Raw genomic sequence first — 21,374 nt, forward strand, 5'->3', positions numbered from 1 at the left:
CTGCCTTGGCTTGACTTCTGTATTTGAACCACTGCCACATGAACCGACCCTTCTGCCTGATTTTGACTTTGCTTCCTGCCAGCTGATTCTGTTGTGATGCCTGGATCATTTTAGCACTCCTGCCACCCCTCTATTTGTTACAGTCGTCAACATCAGGTGCAGGTGAGGCTGAAGTTTACACAACTCCCTCCATAAGTTACGTAACAGGATGTAGAAGTTCAGAGTATAAAATATGGCATTTTTAACCATATTCATCTTTAGGGTTTACTTCTTCATTAAAAATTAATATCATGCCCACATGGTATGAACTGAATCAGCAACTGTAGCCAAGAAAGTCCTTTTGCAAATCAGTCAGCTATAAATGAATTGTATATCTCCATTTTTCTTTGTATTTCTTTCAAAGAATTGTATTCTTTGATTATAAAGGAGAATAAGCCAAAATGATCAGCCTATAGAATAACTAGTTATCCTTACTGTGAAAAATGTAAGGGTTATCTATCATTGAATCACTGCAGCCAGCCCAGGACCCATCATCAGTAAATGAGAAGAATAAAGAAAATACTAATAATTACAATACCTCTTTTACAGGTGAAATTGCCCCAAAAACAAAAGCTGTCTGGATATAGTGTATTTCAAGCAGCATATTTAACGTTGTGCTATAACTTTTCATTAATATATTGAGAGAGTGGCCTGAAATACAGAGAAATGTGCAGATCATCTGGCTTTGCATTTCCAGTGTTGGAATAAATTTAAGTAAATAAATAAAAGGGTTCTGTAGGGTCTCTGTGCTGCATTTCCAAAAATTAAGAAATTCTCCTTTATCCGGCAGTGGAGATTTAATTGGCAAAAGCCCTTTGTCTTGACATTTGATGAAGGGCTTTGTTCAAAACATATGGTGGCAAATTCACTAAAGGGTGATTTTTCACAAACGGATGATCCACCACACTTCTCGTCACTTCACCAGGCGCAAATTCGCTTCCACTACGATAATTCACTAAAATGCGAAGGGGCGTCTCTGTAGCCGAAAGCTTCCGAAGTTTTGCACGAGCATTTCATAACGAACTTTCATAGAAGTTCATTTCTGCCTACCTAAACTGCATTAGTACTCTTACGCTTAGGTCAATTTAAATACGGTGGGTACATATATGTCGTATAGACGTCTTTATTAGAAATGTTGGTGCAAATACTTGAGTTGGCTACTTATTATTACAAATGTCCAAGAAAGCATAATAAAAACAAAAGAGATCCTTTAAAGCCCAAGACAAAAGGCCCACCCTAAAAACAAATGTGGTATGCCCATCAAATGGTTGAAAAAAAGAGGTTAACACAAAAATTAGTTAGGACTTTTGAAGGCAATTCCGCTATTATTTTTTAGAACTTTTATGACTTTTCAGCATACAGGATATGATGTCACTGACATAAGATTGAGTATTTCAAGAGGGGACACAATTCAGGGGTAAGACTGTACAGGGAGGGAACTAGCGGAGGGGACTTTTGGCTAAAGGGGGGTTTAGTTCTCCTTTAAAGGTTAATATCATACCTGCATCAAAGTTGCCAGCTTTTGCAAACAGTTCCCTAGGATAAAAAGACACTGGGCCATTGCTTGCAAAGAGGACTTCTGTAACATTTAAAATTACCTTGGTGTTTGCCTGTTATTAGAGGTGATATATAAAAATGTTGCTTGAATGTCAGCTCCTTTGTGACAGCGACTGGTGGGAGGCAATTTCAAGACTGCAGCGCAATTATAGGTGATACGTACCTTAAAAACATCAGTTGGTATGCAAGACATTGCTGCTTTGAATGTAAACCAACAGTGACCTCAAGGGCTTATGCAGTGTTCTGCCAAAAATGCAGGAGTGTGGAGTGATCAAGTGTTAGCATATGCTAGCTACAGACTATGCCCCAAGAAACAGAAATCGGAGAATTATATTTCATTTAAACTGGAACTATTGCCCATTGTCTGGTTAGTTACCAAGAAATCTTCAGACAATCCTCTCTAGTTCCTCAATGTGTATAAGGGAATGGCCCTGTGTTTTTAATATGATGTGATCTTTGTGGAGAAACCATTGAGCATGAGTGGATGATAATAAGAATGCAATCACCCTGTGAGATGTGTGGTGTTTGCCAAGCACCTCCATATGTGCACAATAATAATAACAATTTACCCACATGCAACAATCATTGGGGGATATTTTGCAAATTGTGCTGCCACCTTTCTAAGTTCTAACACATAACATTGAACTATAACTCACAACTCATGTTTGAAAGGATTATGCCTGTGGAGTAGGAATGCTATATTACACATAAGCATGGAGGAGGGTCCCTTTACTGCATATTGTTGAACTCCAACTCACAAATTGCATGAAAAATTATGCCTGTGTAGCAGGAATCATAAGGTATAAGGAAAGACTCATTTGAACTCCTGAGAAGTGTTTGGAACATGGTGCTGGTATTATTGTGTAATAGCCCACAGTGTAAAAGTGTGTTAAGAAGTTTTGTTATACAGGGTAATCTAAATGCTGATTACATGGATGGTACATTTTATTAAGGGGACACCCCTTGTATTTTAAACTTTATCACATCTATATTTTACACAATGTTTATAATGCTGTTTAGAGTATTGACATATAAGGGACAGAATAAAAAGATTCCAAACTTGTTTATTTACTAGATTGTGTTGGTATTAGTGTGCCCAACAATACAACCACTATTCTATTATTCAACTACATGTAATTAGTGGGTGTGGAGCACCCTCCATGTGATTGTACCTGTGCCAATTGTCTTAAATACTTTGTTGTAAATCTTCAGACATTGAATGACAATAATAACTTGTCTTATCTAAATTCCACCAAACTGGGAACCCAGGATAAAGATGAGTATCTCTTTGACTACACCATACATTATAATTTAGGTAAAAATCACCAGCATGTGGATGTGATCTTCCAGACTCTGAAGGGAACTGTAGTGCAGAGCATTGGACAGAATTATTAACCATCAGGCTCAGGATTTCTCTTGGTTTATCTTTGCAGGATCTGTGTAATATTTCAAGATTTATATCCTGGAGATAGGGTGTTGGCATGCAACACTAAAAGAGGGACAAATCTGTTTCTGCATTCAGAGCTATGTAACTGTGGCTTTGACCCATGTTAATGTGCATGTTTATCTGGTGGAGTTGGAAACACATCTAAGCATCTCCATCATGAACAGCTGAAACTGTGCACCTTTTTCTCCTGTCCCAGTTGAGTTGCAGCACCCAGCAGCTACCCCATGACCCGACTCAAATTAAAGATGCAGCCATAACTTGGTGAGTACTAACCTCTGTGATCCTTACACCAAATCCACTGCCAAAACTAACATAGAAAGTCCCTGTAGTTATGAAACTGTTACAAGCCTGGAAGACATCCAGGAACCAAGGAACCAGAAATAACCAAGGAACCAGAAGGACAGGCAAAATAGACCCCTGCTGTTATGCCAGAGGCAGTGAAAGTAAAGATAAGTCCCAAAGTCAATAGAAAGATTGTATCTGATAAGCTCTACTTTGGATAAAATGTAAGGAGCTAATACTAATAGACTAGAATATATCTTAACTGAAATTATATTGCTATAGAGAGTTTAGAGTAGAGACAGCTGCTATAGCATGGTGAGACAGGTCAAAGACCAGTATTGGCAACTGCAGTGCAGCCTGGTTGGGGAGATCAGGTTTTATATTTCATTAAGAAAAGTCTAACATTTCTACCTGTTACATTGTGGAGAGAGAACCACTTTCATCAAGCATTCTGGACTGGAACATTGATCTCTTTTTAAAGACTAGTGTGCCAGTGAAGACCAAATCAGTTGATCAAGGAATCACTCACCACCAACTCAATGATGGAGTGTTGGAAGATGAATTTATAACTGGGCTAGGCGTCTTAGGGACAGTTTTGTAAAAACATATTTAAAAATATAACAAAATTATATAAAGGGCAAGTATAACATTAATACCTTAAATGTTGCTATTAATCTCAATATGTACCTATTTAATGAGAAATACGTGTCCATATAGGTTTAGATTTGGAGTTCTCTAAAAGTTGATTTGTTTTATTGCTTGTATATTCCTGGTTTTAATCGTGGGTAGGTATAAATTCACCTTTAAATGGGTTGTTCTAAACATAGGACACCTTGAGGGGGCACTGCATCTTCTGATGAAGTGTTAGTTAACCACATATAGGGGCCGATTCACTAACTTTCGAAGTTTTTTTGGGCTACTTCGACCATCGAATGGGCTACTTCGACCTTCGACTACGACTATCGAAGGATTCGAAGTAAAAATAGTTCGACTATTCGACCATTCGATAGTCGAGGTGCTGTCTCTTTAAAAAAAACTTCGACCTCCTAATTTGCCATCTAAAAGCTACCAAAGTCAATGTTAGCCTATGGGGAAGGTCCCCATAGGCTTGGCTAACTTTTTTTGATCGAAGGATATTCCTTCGATCGTTGGATTTAAATCCTTCGAATCGTTCGATTAGAAGGATTTTATTGTTAGATCGAAGGAATAATCCTTCGATCGTTCGATCGTACTATCTGCGCTAAATCAAAGTCGAAGTCGAAGGATTTCAATTCCCAGTCGAATATCGAGGGTTAATTAACCCTCGATATTCGACCCTTAGTGAATCAGCCCCATAGTGTTAAGCTAGTCATATAATGCTCCATTTTCTTGCTTTCATTCCGTTACAAAATTTTTAATAGATCTAATAGTTTTTAATAGATCTAATAAAAGTGTTTTTTAATTAAATGGAAGAACATTTTGCAATGATCATGATTCTGTCAAGATTTTCCACATCATCGTTGCTCTCTCCAATTATTGGCTTAGCAAGCTCTTTACCAATTGAAGAAGTTGTGGAGAATAAAATATGAATTTTGTAGTGTCAGAAATGACATGGAGTCATGGGTAACGCTGAAGTTATATGAAATAATAAGAGGTAGGTTATGGTGGCACGAAAGATTAGTATTTACATTTTCAGAACTATGATAAATTGAGTAACAGAAAGGTTCACATAATCTGTGCATGAATATGTAAAATAAATGTCTTTAATAGTATTATAACAAACGTGTGCCTTGAGCAGGGTTAAAATGGGTTAAAGGTCACTTCTCCATTCTAATCTTTCTTGGCCCATAATCTGCATTTGATAATGGTGTCTGTACCTAGGATGAATCTCTGTTTTACCTTTCTCCCGGATCTTTCACTGTTCTTATGTCAATAAAGCTTTAGCACCCAGTAACTTCTGATGGGTGAATCTGTGCTGAGAAATTCACCGGCAAAATGGCGAAAAAATTTGCGAAACTTTTTCACCAGTGAATTGTCAACAAAAACATTAGCGGGCGGTAAAACGCGGAAATTCGCAGCTAATCCATGCTTGCCAAATGTATCCGTCCATCACTACTAGTAACGGCATTATCATATATTTAAAGAGGAATTGATGTACTTAATGTATATGATGTATAGAGTATTTATTATACATAGATCTAAAACTTTTTATTTTACACTTTTATACATGTAATTTGGCATTTTAGATTTTCACTCTCCTGAAATCATTACAGATTAGCATGTCACACTAATTATTTTCAAGTTTGAATTAATACTTCAGGATGTCTTAATGAGTATAATTTCCAATTTATGGTAAACACTTTATTTTCCATGGTTCTCTCATTCTGTTATTCTATTCATGGGCATTTACAGTAACTAGACTTTGTTGTCGACAATGTATCTGCGTTCTTTTTGCCATCTAAAGTGGAGATATGTAGAACAGGAGTGGCAAACTCTGAGCTGATCTTACTAGAACTTCTCAAACACTGCAGAAGAGCTTCTCTTGCCATAGCATGGTCCAAGTTTTGTTCCCGTGAAATCTGCTCACTGATTTGATTGACATTGTTCATTAAAAATCCAGAAAACATTAAAGTATATAGAGAACCATCAGTCATTGTATTTTCTTCAAGAAATTGTTTGCAGAGCTCCTGTATCTTGCTCTCCATATAGCCATTGAGAAGTGAGTTAGAAAATGGAGCACTTTGTAGAGTGATGCTCTTTTCTTTATTTTCTTCATTATGTACTATACTTAGTATAGATTTCTTATTCAAAACCTCAAGGGAATTTGTAGAACCAGAGGCTATATCTTCAGAAAGCAAAACAGGGCCATCTGGTAATTCAGTGTCAAGGTCCAAGATACAACCTGAATCCATTTTGTTGAGGAAATGGTCTCCTCCAATGTGCAGATCAGGGTAGTTCTTATAAATGCTTTCATACATGCTTGACCATGAAGTATATAAGTCCAGCTGCTTTGAACTTTTATAATAAGACACCGGAATACTCATTGCTGGTGAAGTATCACCTGCAAGGTCACCAATCAGCTGTGGGGAAAGCTGTTCAGCAGACTTGACATTATGATTGGCTTGTATAAAGTTCAACACCTCTCCACTTGCCTTGAACACTTTCGGAGTTCTTTTTTCTGATAGACTCCCATATGAATTTTCAAAGCGACCAGCCTGGGACCCATTATACTCTTGTCCTTTTTTTGATTCTTTCTGCTGGCTTATTTTCAGAATTGTTTCATGATACATAACTGTACTGATAAAAGCTTCAGCCAACATTCTGATGGCAGAATATTTTGCTCTCTGTTAAGACAAAAATGTAGAATTTAGATACAGTGTGAAGAATTTTGACAATCATCCTACTACTGCCACAAATGCAGCAGTATGGGCATGGGATCCGTTATCACTCGGATTTACGGAAAGGCTGTCTAGACTCCATTTTATCCAAATAATCCAATTTTTTTAAAATAATTTCCTTTTTTTCTGTAATAATAAAACAGTACCTTGTACTTAATCCAGACTAAGTTATAATTAATCCTTATTGGAAGCAATTCGGTTTAGTTAATGTCTACATGTTTTTTTCAGTTGAAAAAGTATAGAGATCACAATTATGGAAAGATCCATTATCCAGAAAATCCCAGGTCCCGCGCATTCTGGATAACAGGTTCCGCGCATTCTGGATAACAGGTCACATACCTGTACTGAATATGCACCAATGTGTTCCTTTAACAAAGTCCTATTTTCTACTGAAGTCAAATTAAATCATAAAACTGTTCACATTCATATGTAAGTGTGTCAGGACCTGTGATATTTCTGCCCTGCTCCTACAGCTTGAGCCAAAGGGGGCAATGTGGTGTTGGCATTACTCTGACAAAGTTCTATCTGTGATGCTGCCTCTGTGTCAGTCTTCCCTGACACACACACACCCTATCCAGCTGCAGGCAATTGCTCAATAAAGGGCTATTTAAACCTGCTTTCCAGAACTGGATCATTGGCCGACCTGCCTTATCTCAGCCTCGTGTTGTGTTACTGATTTGCTTCAGTTCCTGTGGTCCTGTTTCTGACCCTGTTCCTGACCCTGACCCAGCAGCCCTGTTCCTGTCCTGTTCCTGTCCTGTTCCTATCCTGTCTGTGTCCCCTCTGGTATCGGATCTCGATGTATTGACCTCGGCCTGTTAACTGACTCTGCAAGTCCTCTGACTGTACCAACTTTGACCTGTTCCGAGTTACGCTTGTCTGCTGTTCGCCCTTGACCCTGGGACTTGTTTTTTGCCTGCCCTCATTTGTGCTTTCTGCAGAGGCGTGTACATTTTTTTATTATTAAACTGAATAGTTACTGAATAGTTCCTCAGCACATCGGCTCCTGTCAGTTTATCATAAACTAATCCTAACAAATAGTCAATTACCTAGTTGCCAATCCTGTTTCTCTGTTCTGTAAGCTGTTCTACAAAGTAGGAATCTGTGTTATAGACCATATAGCATACGTTGGGTTCCCTGTTTTGATAATAAGCCATGAACCACATTGGTAATATAATATTCTGTAATTACAAGCATAGCAAGTCTCCTGAATTACTCAATACCTCCCTTTGACAAAGAGTCCCTTCTATAAACTCTTTACTTCCTCAAATATCATGTGCTCTCTCATTTTAACTTTTGTTGCTCTTTCTTGAATAGAAAGTGGTGTTCCCCTTTCTTTGCTTCTGTGGACTCACAAACATACCATAGTCAAATGCTTTAACCCTGTTCAGCATTTTATTCCAGATAACCTTGCTTACAGAATTTCTGTGTAATTAAGAGAACACCTTTCAGGAAAAAACTGATTTTGCAAAAATGTACTTTTAAAGCATAAATATTGACCATACAACAGTAACACATGAAACAAGTCAGAGGACTTCTCCAAATTAGGAACAGGTAACAACAATATTTTGTTGTTTCGTGAACAAAAGAAATTAGAGAGGGCACTTTAACACATTACTTGCATGGTGCTGGTTACAAATTATAGATAAATAAACACTACACCACAGCATAAAAAAAAAAGTAGTAACCCCTCAGGAAGGTATAGGACTGAAAAAGATTTTCAATAAAGATAACTTCATTTTCTACAGCTATGGGATCTGGAAACCCGTTATCCCGAAATCTCAGAATTACGGACTCCATTTCATTAATATATTCCAAATTATATATATATATATATATATATATATATATATATATATATATATATATATATATTCCAAATTTTTAAAAATTTTAAATTTTAAAAATGATTCCTTTTTTCTCTGTTATAATAATAATAATAATAATAATAATAATAATAATAATAATAATTACCCTTATTGTAAGCAGAACCAGCCTATTTATTTAATGTTTGCATGGTTTTCTAGTAGACATGAAATGAAGAACAAATTTATGGAAAGATCTCCCCATGTCCAAAGCATTCAGGATAACAGGTCCCATACCTGTATGCTAATATTTTATTAACAGGCTTCAGCTGTCAGATAACTCTGTGGGTATAGTTTAGCAACACCTGTAAACTGCAGGTTTGATAGCCCAAAGATTCTTTGCACTAACCCTTGCTGCAAACCTCCCTAAGGGCCATTCTGTAGAAGAGGAGGTCTATAGATTCTTAGTTTATTTAGAAGAGTGAAATGTTCAGACTGTAACATGAAGTCAAAAGGTAAAAGAAAAAAAAGATAAAGAAAGAGTGGAGGCAGTTTAGATTTAAGCTTATTATGTTTAAATTCTAGATTTTCGTAATAATAAATCTATTCCTTACCTTATCTTTGAATTACTACAGGTTAATGCATTATTTCTGTCGGAGTTCTAATCCCTCTGTGTGCAGATAGTCATTGCCTCATGCAAAGTGGAAACATCATTCTGACCTGTTCCTTTTTTAATAACACTTTGCAGAAGTTCTTAGAGATAACCTCTTACTCAACACATGACCAAACACATTTAGCAAGATCTTCATTGACATTTTCCGGCTCTTGAAGGTCACAACCAAAAAATAACCGTCAAGTGTGTCAACTATGCATCAGTTAAAGTGTATTCAACTGAGCAGCTCCACCGTTACCATTTTTTTCTAACTAGAATTGACATTGTTTGTGAATTTAGCACAGTTCTCCTTCAATCCTCTCTCTGCTGCACCTCTCTCTAGACTCACAAAGCCTTCTTTGAGGTCTTGCAGCCTTCACATAGCAGTGCCATCAGCAAATGCAAAATTCTGTGTTATCTAATGCAAAAGTATACCATTGATATATTGTTTACGCTCTTGTACTTGTTGCTATAACACTGGGACAGCAGCAAGTGGTTTAAAAGTGTTTGCGTTTTGGTAGGTTATTTTCACCTACGTCTCAATAGAAAATGAAATAGTTGAGAACAACACATAAGCATGTCTGATTGACTTCAAACTCTTGGATAAAAACCCTTTATACTTTGCTTTGTGCAGAATCAAAGCATCATGGGACATATAAAGGTTTCTGTACACTTCAGAAAAGTACAAGGTATGGTACAAAGTGCAAAAAAATTACAATTTTCATCTGCTTTTGGCACTTTGCACCCTGTCCTGAACTTTTGTAAATTACCCCAGAAAGTGTGTATTTTTGCATTACACCGGTGGGGCATTTATGATCGTTCCCCTGAGCAGATGCAAGAGCATGCTCCTTAGTGCTCATTCAGCAACACTTCTATGTGGTGGAAGTACTTCACTGTGAACTTTGCATGGGATAAAAATTCTAACATGGGGTGCACATCTGTTCATGAGTGGGCGCAGGCCAGCCCTGTCCTTACTGCCTTACTGTGTGGGAGAGGGGACATCTATGTGCCCCCCCTGCCCCTCTTGAATCAAGGACTGTCAAACACAGGCAGAGCTTTATTTAAGGGGAAAGCAGCAGGCCTCTGTGTCCAAAATGGAGCACGTGGAACTGCAGTAATTCTGTAAAAGCAGAAAAGTAAAAATAACAGACACATAGGGGCATATTTATCAAGGGTTGAATTTCGAATTGAAAAAACGTCGAAATTCAAAAAGACCAACCGAAATCAAGTCGCAGTTTTTTTTGGTCGAATAAGTCCGTTTTCAATTGAATCGGTCCATATTCGGCCGAATTCGAAGCAATATCCCGTTCGATTGAATTAGGTTCAAAGTTTTCCCCCAAAAAAACTTTGATTGAAGTCCACCAATTGACTCCAAATGGGTTCTAGGAGGTCCCCCATAGGCTAAAACAGCAATTCGGCAGGTTTTAGATGGTGAATGGTCGAAGTCAAATATTTTAATAGAGAGTACATGATAAATTTCGATATTCGAATTCAAGTACACAAATAATAGCTTAAAATTCAAATTTTTTGATAAATCTTTGATAAATCTGCCCCATATTGCCCAGATGGAAAACGATTTCTCTTCTGTATTAACTTCTTCATTATATTTTATTTTGCTTCCATATGTGTCCTTTTTTATGTGTCCATGTCTGACTTTTTTAGAGAAAAACACTGGACATTACTAGTGATGAGCGAATTATTTTGCCAGGCATGAATTTGTTGCAAATTTCTGCATTTCACCATCTGCGGCAAAAATTCGCAGTGAAAATTTTTCACTGCTACAACAAAGTTGCCATAAGAACGTCCATTGACTTTAATGCTTTTGGACAAAAAAGTTGCTGAGACAAACTTGTTGCTGAGACAAAACAGTAATCTTAAGAAAAACGCCCATTGACATTAGGGGGCAGATGTATCAAGGGTCAAATATCGAGGGTTAATTAACCCTCGATATTCGACTGCCGAATTAAAATCCTTCGACTTCGAATATCGAAGTCGAAGGATTTTGCGCAATTCGTTCAATCAAACGATCGAAGGAATAATCGTTTAATCAAACGATTAAATCCTTCGAATCAAATGATTCAAAGGATTTAAATCCATCGTTCGAAGGATTATCCTTCGATCAGAAAATTGTTAGCAAGCCTATGGGGACCTTCCCCATAGGCTAACATTGGCCTTGGTAGGTTTTAGGTGGCGAACTAGGGGGTTGAAGAAATTTTTAAAGAGACAGTACTTCGATTATCCAATGGTCGAATATTCGAACGATTTTTAGTTCGAATCGAAGTCGAAGGTCGAAGTAGCCAATTCGATGGTCGAAGTAGCCAAAAAAAACATTCGAAATTCTAACTATTCCTTCACTCGAACTTAGTGAATGGGTCCCTTGGAGTGAGAAATAAAATTATTGCCCATTGACTTCAATTTGATCATAAATTGTCAATTTGTCGCAATTTTTCCGCAGATTCGCTCATCACTACCCATAAATACTTGTTTGAAAATGTAAAATGACATCCTATCAGTTATCACACACTTGGATTGTAGCAGCAGGACACAGTATGGGAAGCCAAGTGATTTTTTAAAACATATATATATTAAATGTAGTTATGCTTTCTCAACTTAATAATTGTTCATGTCATAAAAAAACTCACCTGTACTGTAAACCCAAAGTATAACTGTTGAGGTAGGATTAGTCAAATATGTTTTCTTAATTTATTTTTGATTGACTCCAACATAGGTCCATGATTGTAATGTCCAAATTACCAAACACTATACTGAGTAGTTTGCACCAGAAAAAGTCTTCTTAAAGTACATTATAGTTCAGGAATCTTAATAAAATGACTCTGCAGAGAAAAGGCTTCCACATAAGCTAAACAAGTGATGGCTCCTGGGATTTGGCCAGAATTCGTACATTTTCAGCAGGAATCGGATAAATCCGAGTGCCTGGCCGAACGAAATCATGTGACTTTTTGTCACACAAACAAGGAATTTAAAAAATGAGGATTCAACTTCTATTCAGTATTTACCTGAATCTTTCGTGAAGGATTTGGATTTGCCCAAATCCTGAAATCGTGCATCGGTGCATCCCTAAACTACAATTTAAATTTTTGGGAGTGGGAGGATTGAGTCATTTTTCAAGCAACATTTCTGAGAAACATGATGAATTGGTGAGTATGGAAAGTCGTCATTTTATTGACCAAGATATAAAATGGTTACTGTAGATGTAGGACAAGTGGCAGAGACTTAGAGCAACCAAGCGCAAATGTTCAAAGCAGTACAGCTATAAGCTGCCTCATCTACAAGTGGGGTGCCAAAGAAATTCACCTTCACAGCTAAATTCTATTGTAATTATCTTCTTTAAGACTGCATTGGAGAAAAATGATTTTGAAGTACCCCAAACTCTGTTTACTTTTAGATGTAGATGTTGCTAGATGCCACATGGCCCACACCTACCCATCTACAGGACAGGAACTTTTATGGATACCCAAAGGCATCATTGGTTGGTTGGTAAAATACTCCTTAAATACCGTATAAATATCACCTTTCCTATAATGTAATAAACTCCTAACAGTTCCCTCTATCTACCTCCCCTGAATGCATTTCTACAAGTCCTGCCTTTAAAATACAGTAGGAATTATTAACAACTACAGGTCATGATGCAAAATGCAAACTATAGACGCATGGCACGTGGTACATGCAGGATTGCTCCCACAATGCGGTGCCTTGCACTTCGTGCTCTTTAAGGTCCAAGGAGCTGGTTGCTCTGAAATCTCCAGCTACAAGTTCTATCTAAATGAGCACTAAGTAGCAAAGGTTTTGCCTAGTTGTGCTCTAGCATTTGTGGTAGAATATTAGGTAAAGGAACCCTTTTTAGCTCAACACCTATATCAAACAACTTGGTCTGCAAAGTTTTCTGCATATTTTAGAGTGACCCTTTAAATGACATTTATGTCATTTTTGGATAAGGGATCTGTGTGTAAATTGGCATCTCTATACCTTAAGTCAGCTAAAAATAATTTATACATTAAATAAACCCAATAGCATTGTCTTCCCACCAATAATGATTAATTATTTCTTAGCCACGATCAAGTACAAGGCACTGCTTTATTATTATACAGAAAAATATGTTTTAAAATTTTTTGAATTATTTGAGTCAACGGGAGATTTAGAGCTTAACAAAATTGGTCATTATACATTTTTTTCTGCAAAGAATATCAAGGAAATGGGAAGTTTGTTAGTTATGACCTCTGTATTATATGTATGAGTGTGACTCTAGTTTCAGTTCCTGCTTATCTGACTCTATATACATTGCTGTCATTTGTATAGTATGTCTTCGCTAATAAATCCTCACTCATATTGGTGGGATTGCACAGGCATTAATGTTATTAAAGTCATTAAAGTGTCAGTGCTATACAGTAGATAATGCAGTCTTCAAGAGTAATTTGTAAGAATATTATAAATCTCATAGCACTTTGTGGCCATATAAAGACACACAATCTTGGAACTCTGAGGTGACTCCTAATACCCTTTATAAATGTAAGCAGGAGGTGCATTATCCTATAAAATACATATTGTACATTTCACTGGGAGCTACAACTGTACCGTCCTATATGATCCCATGATCTTGGTTAGCAGAGTATTTAATGAGTTTAATCTTATGAAAACCTGCAGCAAAATTACTAAATGAAATATATGAACAGTAGGCTCATAGTTAAAATGATTGCCTTAACTGCAACTGAAAAGTTTCAGGCTTTTTCTCAAGCTCGTAGCACGTGACTCAGGCCAATGCACATGTATTTTGGTGTGCACAGAATATGTTGTATGCATATATAAAATTTCATTCTCTAAATTAAGGGAGCTTAGTTCAGTTTTAGACCGGCCCCTATTTCTGATTTTCTGATTTTTTACGATCTCAGCCAGGCAATTATAGGCCAGTAAGTTTGACATCTGTGGTGGGCAAAATATTTGAAGGCTAGTTAAGGGATCACATTCAAAATGTTGTCCTAGTGAATGGCATTAAGAGCAGCAATCAGCATGGCTTTAATAAGGATAGGTCATGTCAGACAAATTTGATTGCTTGTTATGATGAGGTAAGTAAGATGCTAGACAGTGGGGGGGGGCAGTAGATGTGATCTATTTGGATTTTGCCAAAGCTTTTTATACCGTGCCCCACAAACGACTGCTTACTAAATTAAGGTTTGTTGGGCTTAATGAAGTCGTTGCACATGGGAAACTGGCTACAGGATAGTGTACAGAGTACAGTCTCTGCTTGTAGTAAGGTTCTTAGTGGGGTCCCTCAGGGCTCGGTATTGGGTCCATTTTTATTTAACTTGCTCATTAATGACTTAGGGGAGGGTATTGTAAGTAATGTATCAGTGTTTGCAGATGACACAAAACTATCCAGCCCAATTAATTCCATCCAGGATGCACCTCAGATGTAAGAATATCCAAGTTACTTATACCCTTAATGGGACTGCACTAGGCAAATCCATTATGGAAAAGTACCTTGGAGTCCTTGTAGATAATAAACTTGGCTGTAGCAAGCAATGCCAGTCAGCAGCATCAAGGGCAAATAAGGTCTTGAGCTGTATTAAAAGGGGCATAGATTCACGGGAGGATGGGGTCATTCTTCCACTTTATAGAGCACTGGTAAGGCCCCATCTAGAATATGCCGTACAGTTTGGTCTCCAGTGCTCAAACAGGCCATTATTGAATTACAGAGGGTTCAGAGAAGGGCAACAAATTCACAACAAATTTCTGCATGTCACCGCTGGCGAATAAATTTGCAAATTTGTAGTGAAAATTCACGATTATTCATGCAGTGATTAACGGACACCATTGACTTTAATGGGCGCCGCCATGAACTTTGACACCGGCGCCCATTTTGATGCCGGTGAATTGTAGCCAGCGTCAAAATCTGTTTTCATGAATTTTTTGCCTGTTTTGCGAAATTCGTGGCGAAGCAAAACGGGACAAATGCGCCCATCACTACCCTTCATCAGAAATTGTTTGGACTGTTGTTTTGTAAACTTACCCCTATTCCTGCCTATATATGCCACTGTATAAAACATGGTCTTGGTTTATTGACTCAATCAACATGTAAAAAATTAAGTAAAAAAATATAAAGAAACCTGTGTTTCAGCTGCAGTTATTGAACCTTACCCACTTACAGTATTGGGTCATAAATAATGGAGAAGTAGAAGAATGAAGGTCCATAAAATCTACCATATAGTAACACAGAAGTAATCCATTATTAACTAATAAGGCTAAAAGGGATGTACCCTTTAATTTCTAACTTCACATCAAATGCCAACGTTTAATTGATATTTCTATTTAAAAATAATTTAACTGGTAGAGTCTATGACTATACATTTGTAGATTGTCAGGTGTTGAGTACCAGCTCAAGAGCAACAAACTTGTACACCACCTTTAAGTTCTGTGTAATATGAAACCAAAGAATGGTAGACACTCATAGATCTTTAAACTTGCCTGTCCTGTGGGATCTGTGAGTGCCTTAGTCCGGAATTGGGAGTTTGGGGTGGTGTCTGAACTGATCACATGCTCATCAATTCAAAGTAAAATCCTTCTCTTTCTGCTGCTACTCCAAGGGACCAAGGATTTTTGTTTTTTTAGGATTAGCTAGTTCCTCTCCAGTACTTTAGGGCAGGTAAACTTTGAGACCACAGTTCCAGCTACCCTGCCTTGTCCAGCTTTGTGGTGTCCCAGGGATAGTAACAATTGAGGTAGTAGATGACAGACAACTCCACCTCTTCTTATTCAATTTTCCTTCTATTATATCATGAATTAACTGTAGAGTGTTAAATTAATTTATCCTGATTTTATATTCGGCACAATTAATTTTGGCTAATTCATTTGGAAATACAAATATGATTTTTTAATCAATTTGTACAATTAATTTACTATTTATTGCACTGCACTTTAGTTTATTTGAAGCTGATCAATTTATTAATTAATTCAGTAGTAATTACGTGTTGCACTTTATAGGGAAATTAATTAATTGTTCTTTAATAAACACTTGCGGAAATTGATTCCTAATTAGAATTGTAATTAATTGGAGGTAATGAATTTTTATTTATTGCACGGCACTTTTATTATAGTTTAAAGCATTATAATCCAATAGACTATCAACCAATCTAGGCGTGGTAATTGGTGTTATACCTAATAGAGATACCTAACCTGTTAGTTAGTTGCACATAAGAATATAAGCTCAATAATTTATAAGTGACCAGTTAGAAGCCGAGACTTGATATATCCGGGGTACTTTTTGTTTATTTATTAATGTCTACAAAATGGCACCTGCCTGCTCGCTCTAATTGTGAGTTCCAAGACTAAGAAAAACCAAGATTTAAATAATTTTTTATAGTGGTTTATTATGCTTGAATAACATCATAAAAAAGGATTTTGAATAACATCATAAAAAAGGATTTGGAATTATTTCTTAAGGTTACAGGTCCCTTTTAAAGATTTTTAAATCTGCCCTTAACAGTTGCTCATGACCACTAAAGCCTTTTGCATCTCACTCATGTCTCGATTTTACTGTACAGTAACGATATGGGATGATATTTTGCCAATCTGCAAAGCATCAATTTTAACCACTGCATTCAGAAACCACACTATGGAGCAAAAAGAAGTAGCACAACATTGCTTTAAGTACAACGTACCTGAACATACATTTATATAAAATATACATGATATGTGACTGAGGGTTGTCTTTTACAAATAATACATGCTGTTAACAAACTACTATGGCAGTGAAAAATTAAATTTTCTTCCTGAATAGTGAACGGTCTGATTTTACTGTTGTCAAATGATTTTCCTAGGGAAGTGAAAATACATAGCATGCGTGACTTTTCCTATACGCAATGAAAATCACCAAATATAGCCTCCCCAACTGCATTATATACAGTAAGTATATAATGCAAAGCTATCCCATAAAGTTTTCATATTTACATTCAAAACTGAAACAATAAATGATGGAAAACACTAGCAAAAGGTGCATTTGACCATTCCTTTATTGAAGACATCTTGGAAAAGAAATCAATTCCCTTAAGACTTGATACAGTTCTACACATACTTAACGCATTAGTGAGACAATATGAGCAGTAATAGCAACCCAATAAGAGCCTTAAACAGAAGAAAGTTGCACAGATGAAGAATTATTCTTGATACAGTATGTGAACCATGTTGTTTAGCAAAAAACTGTGATTGTTTTTGTTGCAATTAAGACACTGGGGTTTGAAGTTTAAGTGCTTAGCTCTTTATTTGAAAGCAGAAACATAATTTTTTCTTTGAACCACACATAAAAAAGGTATTCCAAAACACAGTAAAATGCAATGACGCATGTTCTTTTTCATTGTTTGATGACTTCATACAGCTAAAGAAGCACTGTGGTTTCCACTCGTCCATCACAGAACAAAATGGATTTATATGGCAAGTTTTGGTTGCATAAAAACCAGGTATAATGCCAAATCCTATAGGATACCAGTCCGCATAGGGGCTATCAAATCACAGCATTTATTTGGCACCCCTAGGAACTATTTTCATGCTTGTGTTGCTCTCCAACAACTCTTTTTACATTTCAATGTGGCTCATGAGTATAAAAAGGTTGGAGACCCCTGTTGTAGGGTATCACATTCTACTCCTCTATGGCATCTAAAAGGAAGGTGTTGAAAGGCACCTATTAAACCCAGTGTTGACAAAAGTGGATACTGTTGCATCAAACCTAAATACAATAATAAAAGCACAAGAAGAACAAATGGTCTCCCTGAAGAACATTTCTTTTTGACAGCATGCATTTTACACAATATAATATAACATACCATCTCCCGACACTGGGTGAAAATGTTTCAGTGCAGCAAACTACAGCAACCAATTGGCTAGTTGCTCTCAATATTCTACATTCAGAGGAGTGATCAAAGTTAAACGCTGATACAATGGTATTGGTTACTGAACTGAGGCAATTGTGCTAGTGTTAATATATGTGCCCCTGCGGGTCATAAAGAATGGGTATAAACAAGAAGTGGAGCAGAGAAAAGCTGAGGAATTGAGTGGAAAGGCTAGAAGACTAGAAAAAATATGCTCTATAGAAAATAGCCCTCAAAATGTCTTCTACTTTAGTATATTTTGCAGAGTTGGACTTTTAGAAAATATACACAAGGCACATTATCTTCCAGGGCCACAAAAGCCATCACTGCTCTCCATAAGTTCTTGATGTACACCTGCAATAAAGTCTGCATCCGCCTTTCCTAAATTAAGTACCATAAAAGAGGAATTATAACTTACTTGTACTTTCAAATATTATTTTTCTTTTTTGGAAAAAATGAGCAGAGTTGAATCTGATATCTCTTATATTTGGAAACAGTAAAATTGCTTAAATTATTATACAGTGACTTTGTGCCCAAGGTCTGATGCTAAATGGTATTGATTGAATATAAGAAGCATCTTGATTGATTCACAGCGAAACATTATATAAAAAGTAATATTATTTAAGTAAATGTCCTTGAATATTAAAAATAAAATGTAAGCAAACTAACGCTATTGCTACACTTGGGGGCCGATTCACTAAATTAGAGTGAAGGATTCGAAGTAAAAAAACTTCGAATTTCGAAGTATTTTTTGGGTTACTTCGACCATCGAATGGGCTACTTTGACCTTCGACTACGACTTTGAATCGAAGGATTCGTAGTAAAAATCGTTCGACTATTCGATAGTCGAAGTACTGTCTCTTTAAAAAAAAACTTCAACCCCCTACTTTTAGATTAAATGAACTATTTGTAATACAGTACATGTTAGAACCCAAACTTGTCTACAGTCAGATTTAGCACATACATTCACTTAATTGCAATTTCAACCCATTGGGTGCAGCGGTTTCAGGATTGTGTGCACACACCTATTTAGGGTTATGCTGATTTTCAGGGTTAGAAGGAGACCTGGAGAAGCATAATGCATTCTGTTAATTAAAAAGAAAAGCCGTCTGACTATAGTACTTAGCACATTCCTGCAAGGCTTAGAGCATGTATTCTATTTTTATTTCTGTTAATCGTTCATTATAAAACTGGTAAAGCAGAGATTTGTGCAAAGCAAGGGAAGGTGAGGAACTAACGGCTTGAGGGTTAATAACTGCACTCAGGTCAAACCCTGACACTAACTTCAAAGGTACATTTGGTAAAACAATGTATTTCTTTCAACGAGAGATATATGTTTATAAAAATGTTTGATTAGTATGGCAAATACTTGATGTCTGAAAATAGAAAGCAAAACTAGTTAATCATCAGATCAAAGTTCCCTTTTTAACTTCTTATAGATCATGTGCACTAGAACACAACATAAAGGGAACTTTGCCTTAGGACACAACAACAGGTCTTTGGAACCTTTTAAAATAAACCACTTGCCATTCTCTCTCTCCATGTAAATTTATTCTAAATTAAGTTATATGGTAAATGATTACCAATCCTATGCCATCAAGAGTAAAAAAAAAAAACCATAAGGACTGCTGGCTAAATATGATGGGATTGTAGACTCAAATGTAGAGGTCCCCAAACTATGGGCAGAGGGCAAGCTGAATATGAAGAACTAATATAGTGCAGCAAAAGTTCTACATACAGTTATGGCGTCCTGTCTGCAAACTCTTGTGTGGAAGCCAAAAAAAAAAACCATACAGGCACAACATCAGCCCATTTTATGACTAATTCATTAATGAATAATGCTCACGCTACAGTTTGATAACAGGAACACCAAAGAATTCTACTGGAGGTCTGTTTAAGTTGAAACAAAAAAAAAAATTGATTGATTTGGTTTTCAGGATTATGGGAAATAATTTGACTTGGATCTCTCCATTGTGCATGCTCCAGCACACCGCTGTTCTGGAGCTAAATCTTTTTACTTTTTAGCCAAATTAGAATTCATATACTTTGTTATGGTAACCAGAATTAGTACCATGTTCATGGTCCCTGCACCAATAACTTTTAGTGCACCTTTGTGTCCAATGTTGTCTTTCTCTCCACCTCCCCTTTTTGATTTATCATAACAAAAATACATTTCAGATGTAAAAAAAAAAAAAAAAGAAATTGGTCACTAACAGACATTATACTGTCACAATTTAGGAAACCCTTGCAAATGATTTCAACATTTCCTGTGTTGAAAGGGAAATCACAAAATTGGCTCAGGTCTAAGTTTTTTGAGGAAGAAATAAGGGTTGGCACAAGATATCAAATAATTTACAACTATTATGTTAAGTTTACAAAACCGCCAATGACATATCTTACAATGGCCTTTCCCTCCTGTCTCCTTATTAATACAAGAGTTCCTTTTGGCACATACAGTGGCATCTTCATAAGTCGCAGAACAGACCCAACCCCCACACTGCCAAAGAAGCCGGTAATACCATGTTACATTTAAGGGTTAAAAGTTTAGCAGAGATACATTGTTTTGTTTAGCTGAAAGCGCATTTTGGAGGCTTGGAAAAGCTCTGGAACTTTTGGTTTGGTTCTTCATCATTCAGGTTATGATGATTCTGCATTCTGCTTTGCCAAAGCCTCAGCTTCCTGCAAAAAACAAAAAAAAAAAGGGTTTATGTGTTACACATAATAATACCTTATGCACTGCAGAATGAAAAAAGAAATATACCCTAAAAATTAATATGGCTAAAAATGCCATATTTTATACAGTGCCGGATTTCCTTTTCGGGCGCCCCTTTTTGCGTGGTCCTATCGCCCCAAGGCCGCGCAGTCCTAGTGCCGGCACAGCCCCCTCCTCGCAAGCACACACAAACAAGCGCAGGAGCACTGGGGAGCTGTGCATCCCCAGTGCTCCACAGAAAGCTGCTGGGCAGCATGCTGCCCCTCACTTTTTGCCGTCCTAGGCCCAGGCCTTTGTGGCCTCTCCACAAATCCAGGCCTGATTTTATATATTGAACTAGCCTAAAGCTTCAGCATCTCTATAATTGTAATGATCCAGGCCTTCAAAGTTGTCATGGGAGTTTACCATCTTGGATTTTATTAAGAGTGTCTGCAATACACACAAACTCAGTTTTGATTGAGCAGCTGTTGAGAAGCTAAGCTTAGGGGTCGTCAAAATAAATCAAGCAGAAAATGAGGCTTCCCTGTAATATAAGCTGATGCTACAGGATACATTATTTAATTCTAAGGGTCGGGGCACACGGGCAGATTCGGGGAGATTAGTCGCCTCTTCTTCAGGGTGACTAA

The 21,374-nt window shown here is 36.9% G+C and overlaps 2 protein-coding genes across 3 annotated transcripts in view; both read right to left on the reverse strand.

Annotated features, from left to right (window-relative positions):
• Positions 1–2,480: 2,480 nt before the first annotated feature.
• XB5776174.S (provisional ortholog of RIKEN cDNA 5430427O19 S homeolog) lies at positions 2,481–9,187 on the reverse strand. The gene is given in 2 exon segments (NM_001095456.1): positions 2,481–6,648; positions 9,122–9,187. A coding segment is annotated over 1 exon segment (924 nt). The 5' UTR covers positions 6,625–6,648; positions 9,122–9,187; the 3' UTR covers positions 2,481–5,700.
• Positions 9,188–17,165: 7,978 nt separating this feature from the next.
• Positions 17,166–21,374, reverse strand: part of sh3bgrl.S (SH3 domain binding glutamate-rich protein like S homeolog) — a 33,287-nt gene continuing 29,078 nt past the window's right edge. For both annotated transcript variants that reach the window (XM_018233065.2, XM_018233066.2), the window contains exon 4: positions 17,166–20,714. In XM_018233065.2, the coding sequence (XP_018088554.1) occupies positions 20,673–20,714 (42 nt within the window). In that variant the 3' untranslated portion in view covers positions 17,166–20,672. The remainder of the gene's footprint in view (positions 20,715–21,374) is intronic.

Source organism: Xenopus laevis, chromosome 8S (genome assembly GCF_017654675.1).
Source record: "Xenopus laevis strain J_2021 chromosome 8S, Xenopus_laevis_v10.1, whole genome shotgun sequence".
In the NCBI taxonomy this organism is placed as follows: Eukaryota; Metazoa; Chordata; class Amphibia; order Anura; family Pipidae; genus Xenopus; species Xenopus laevis.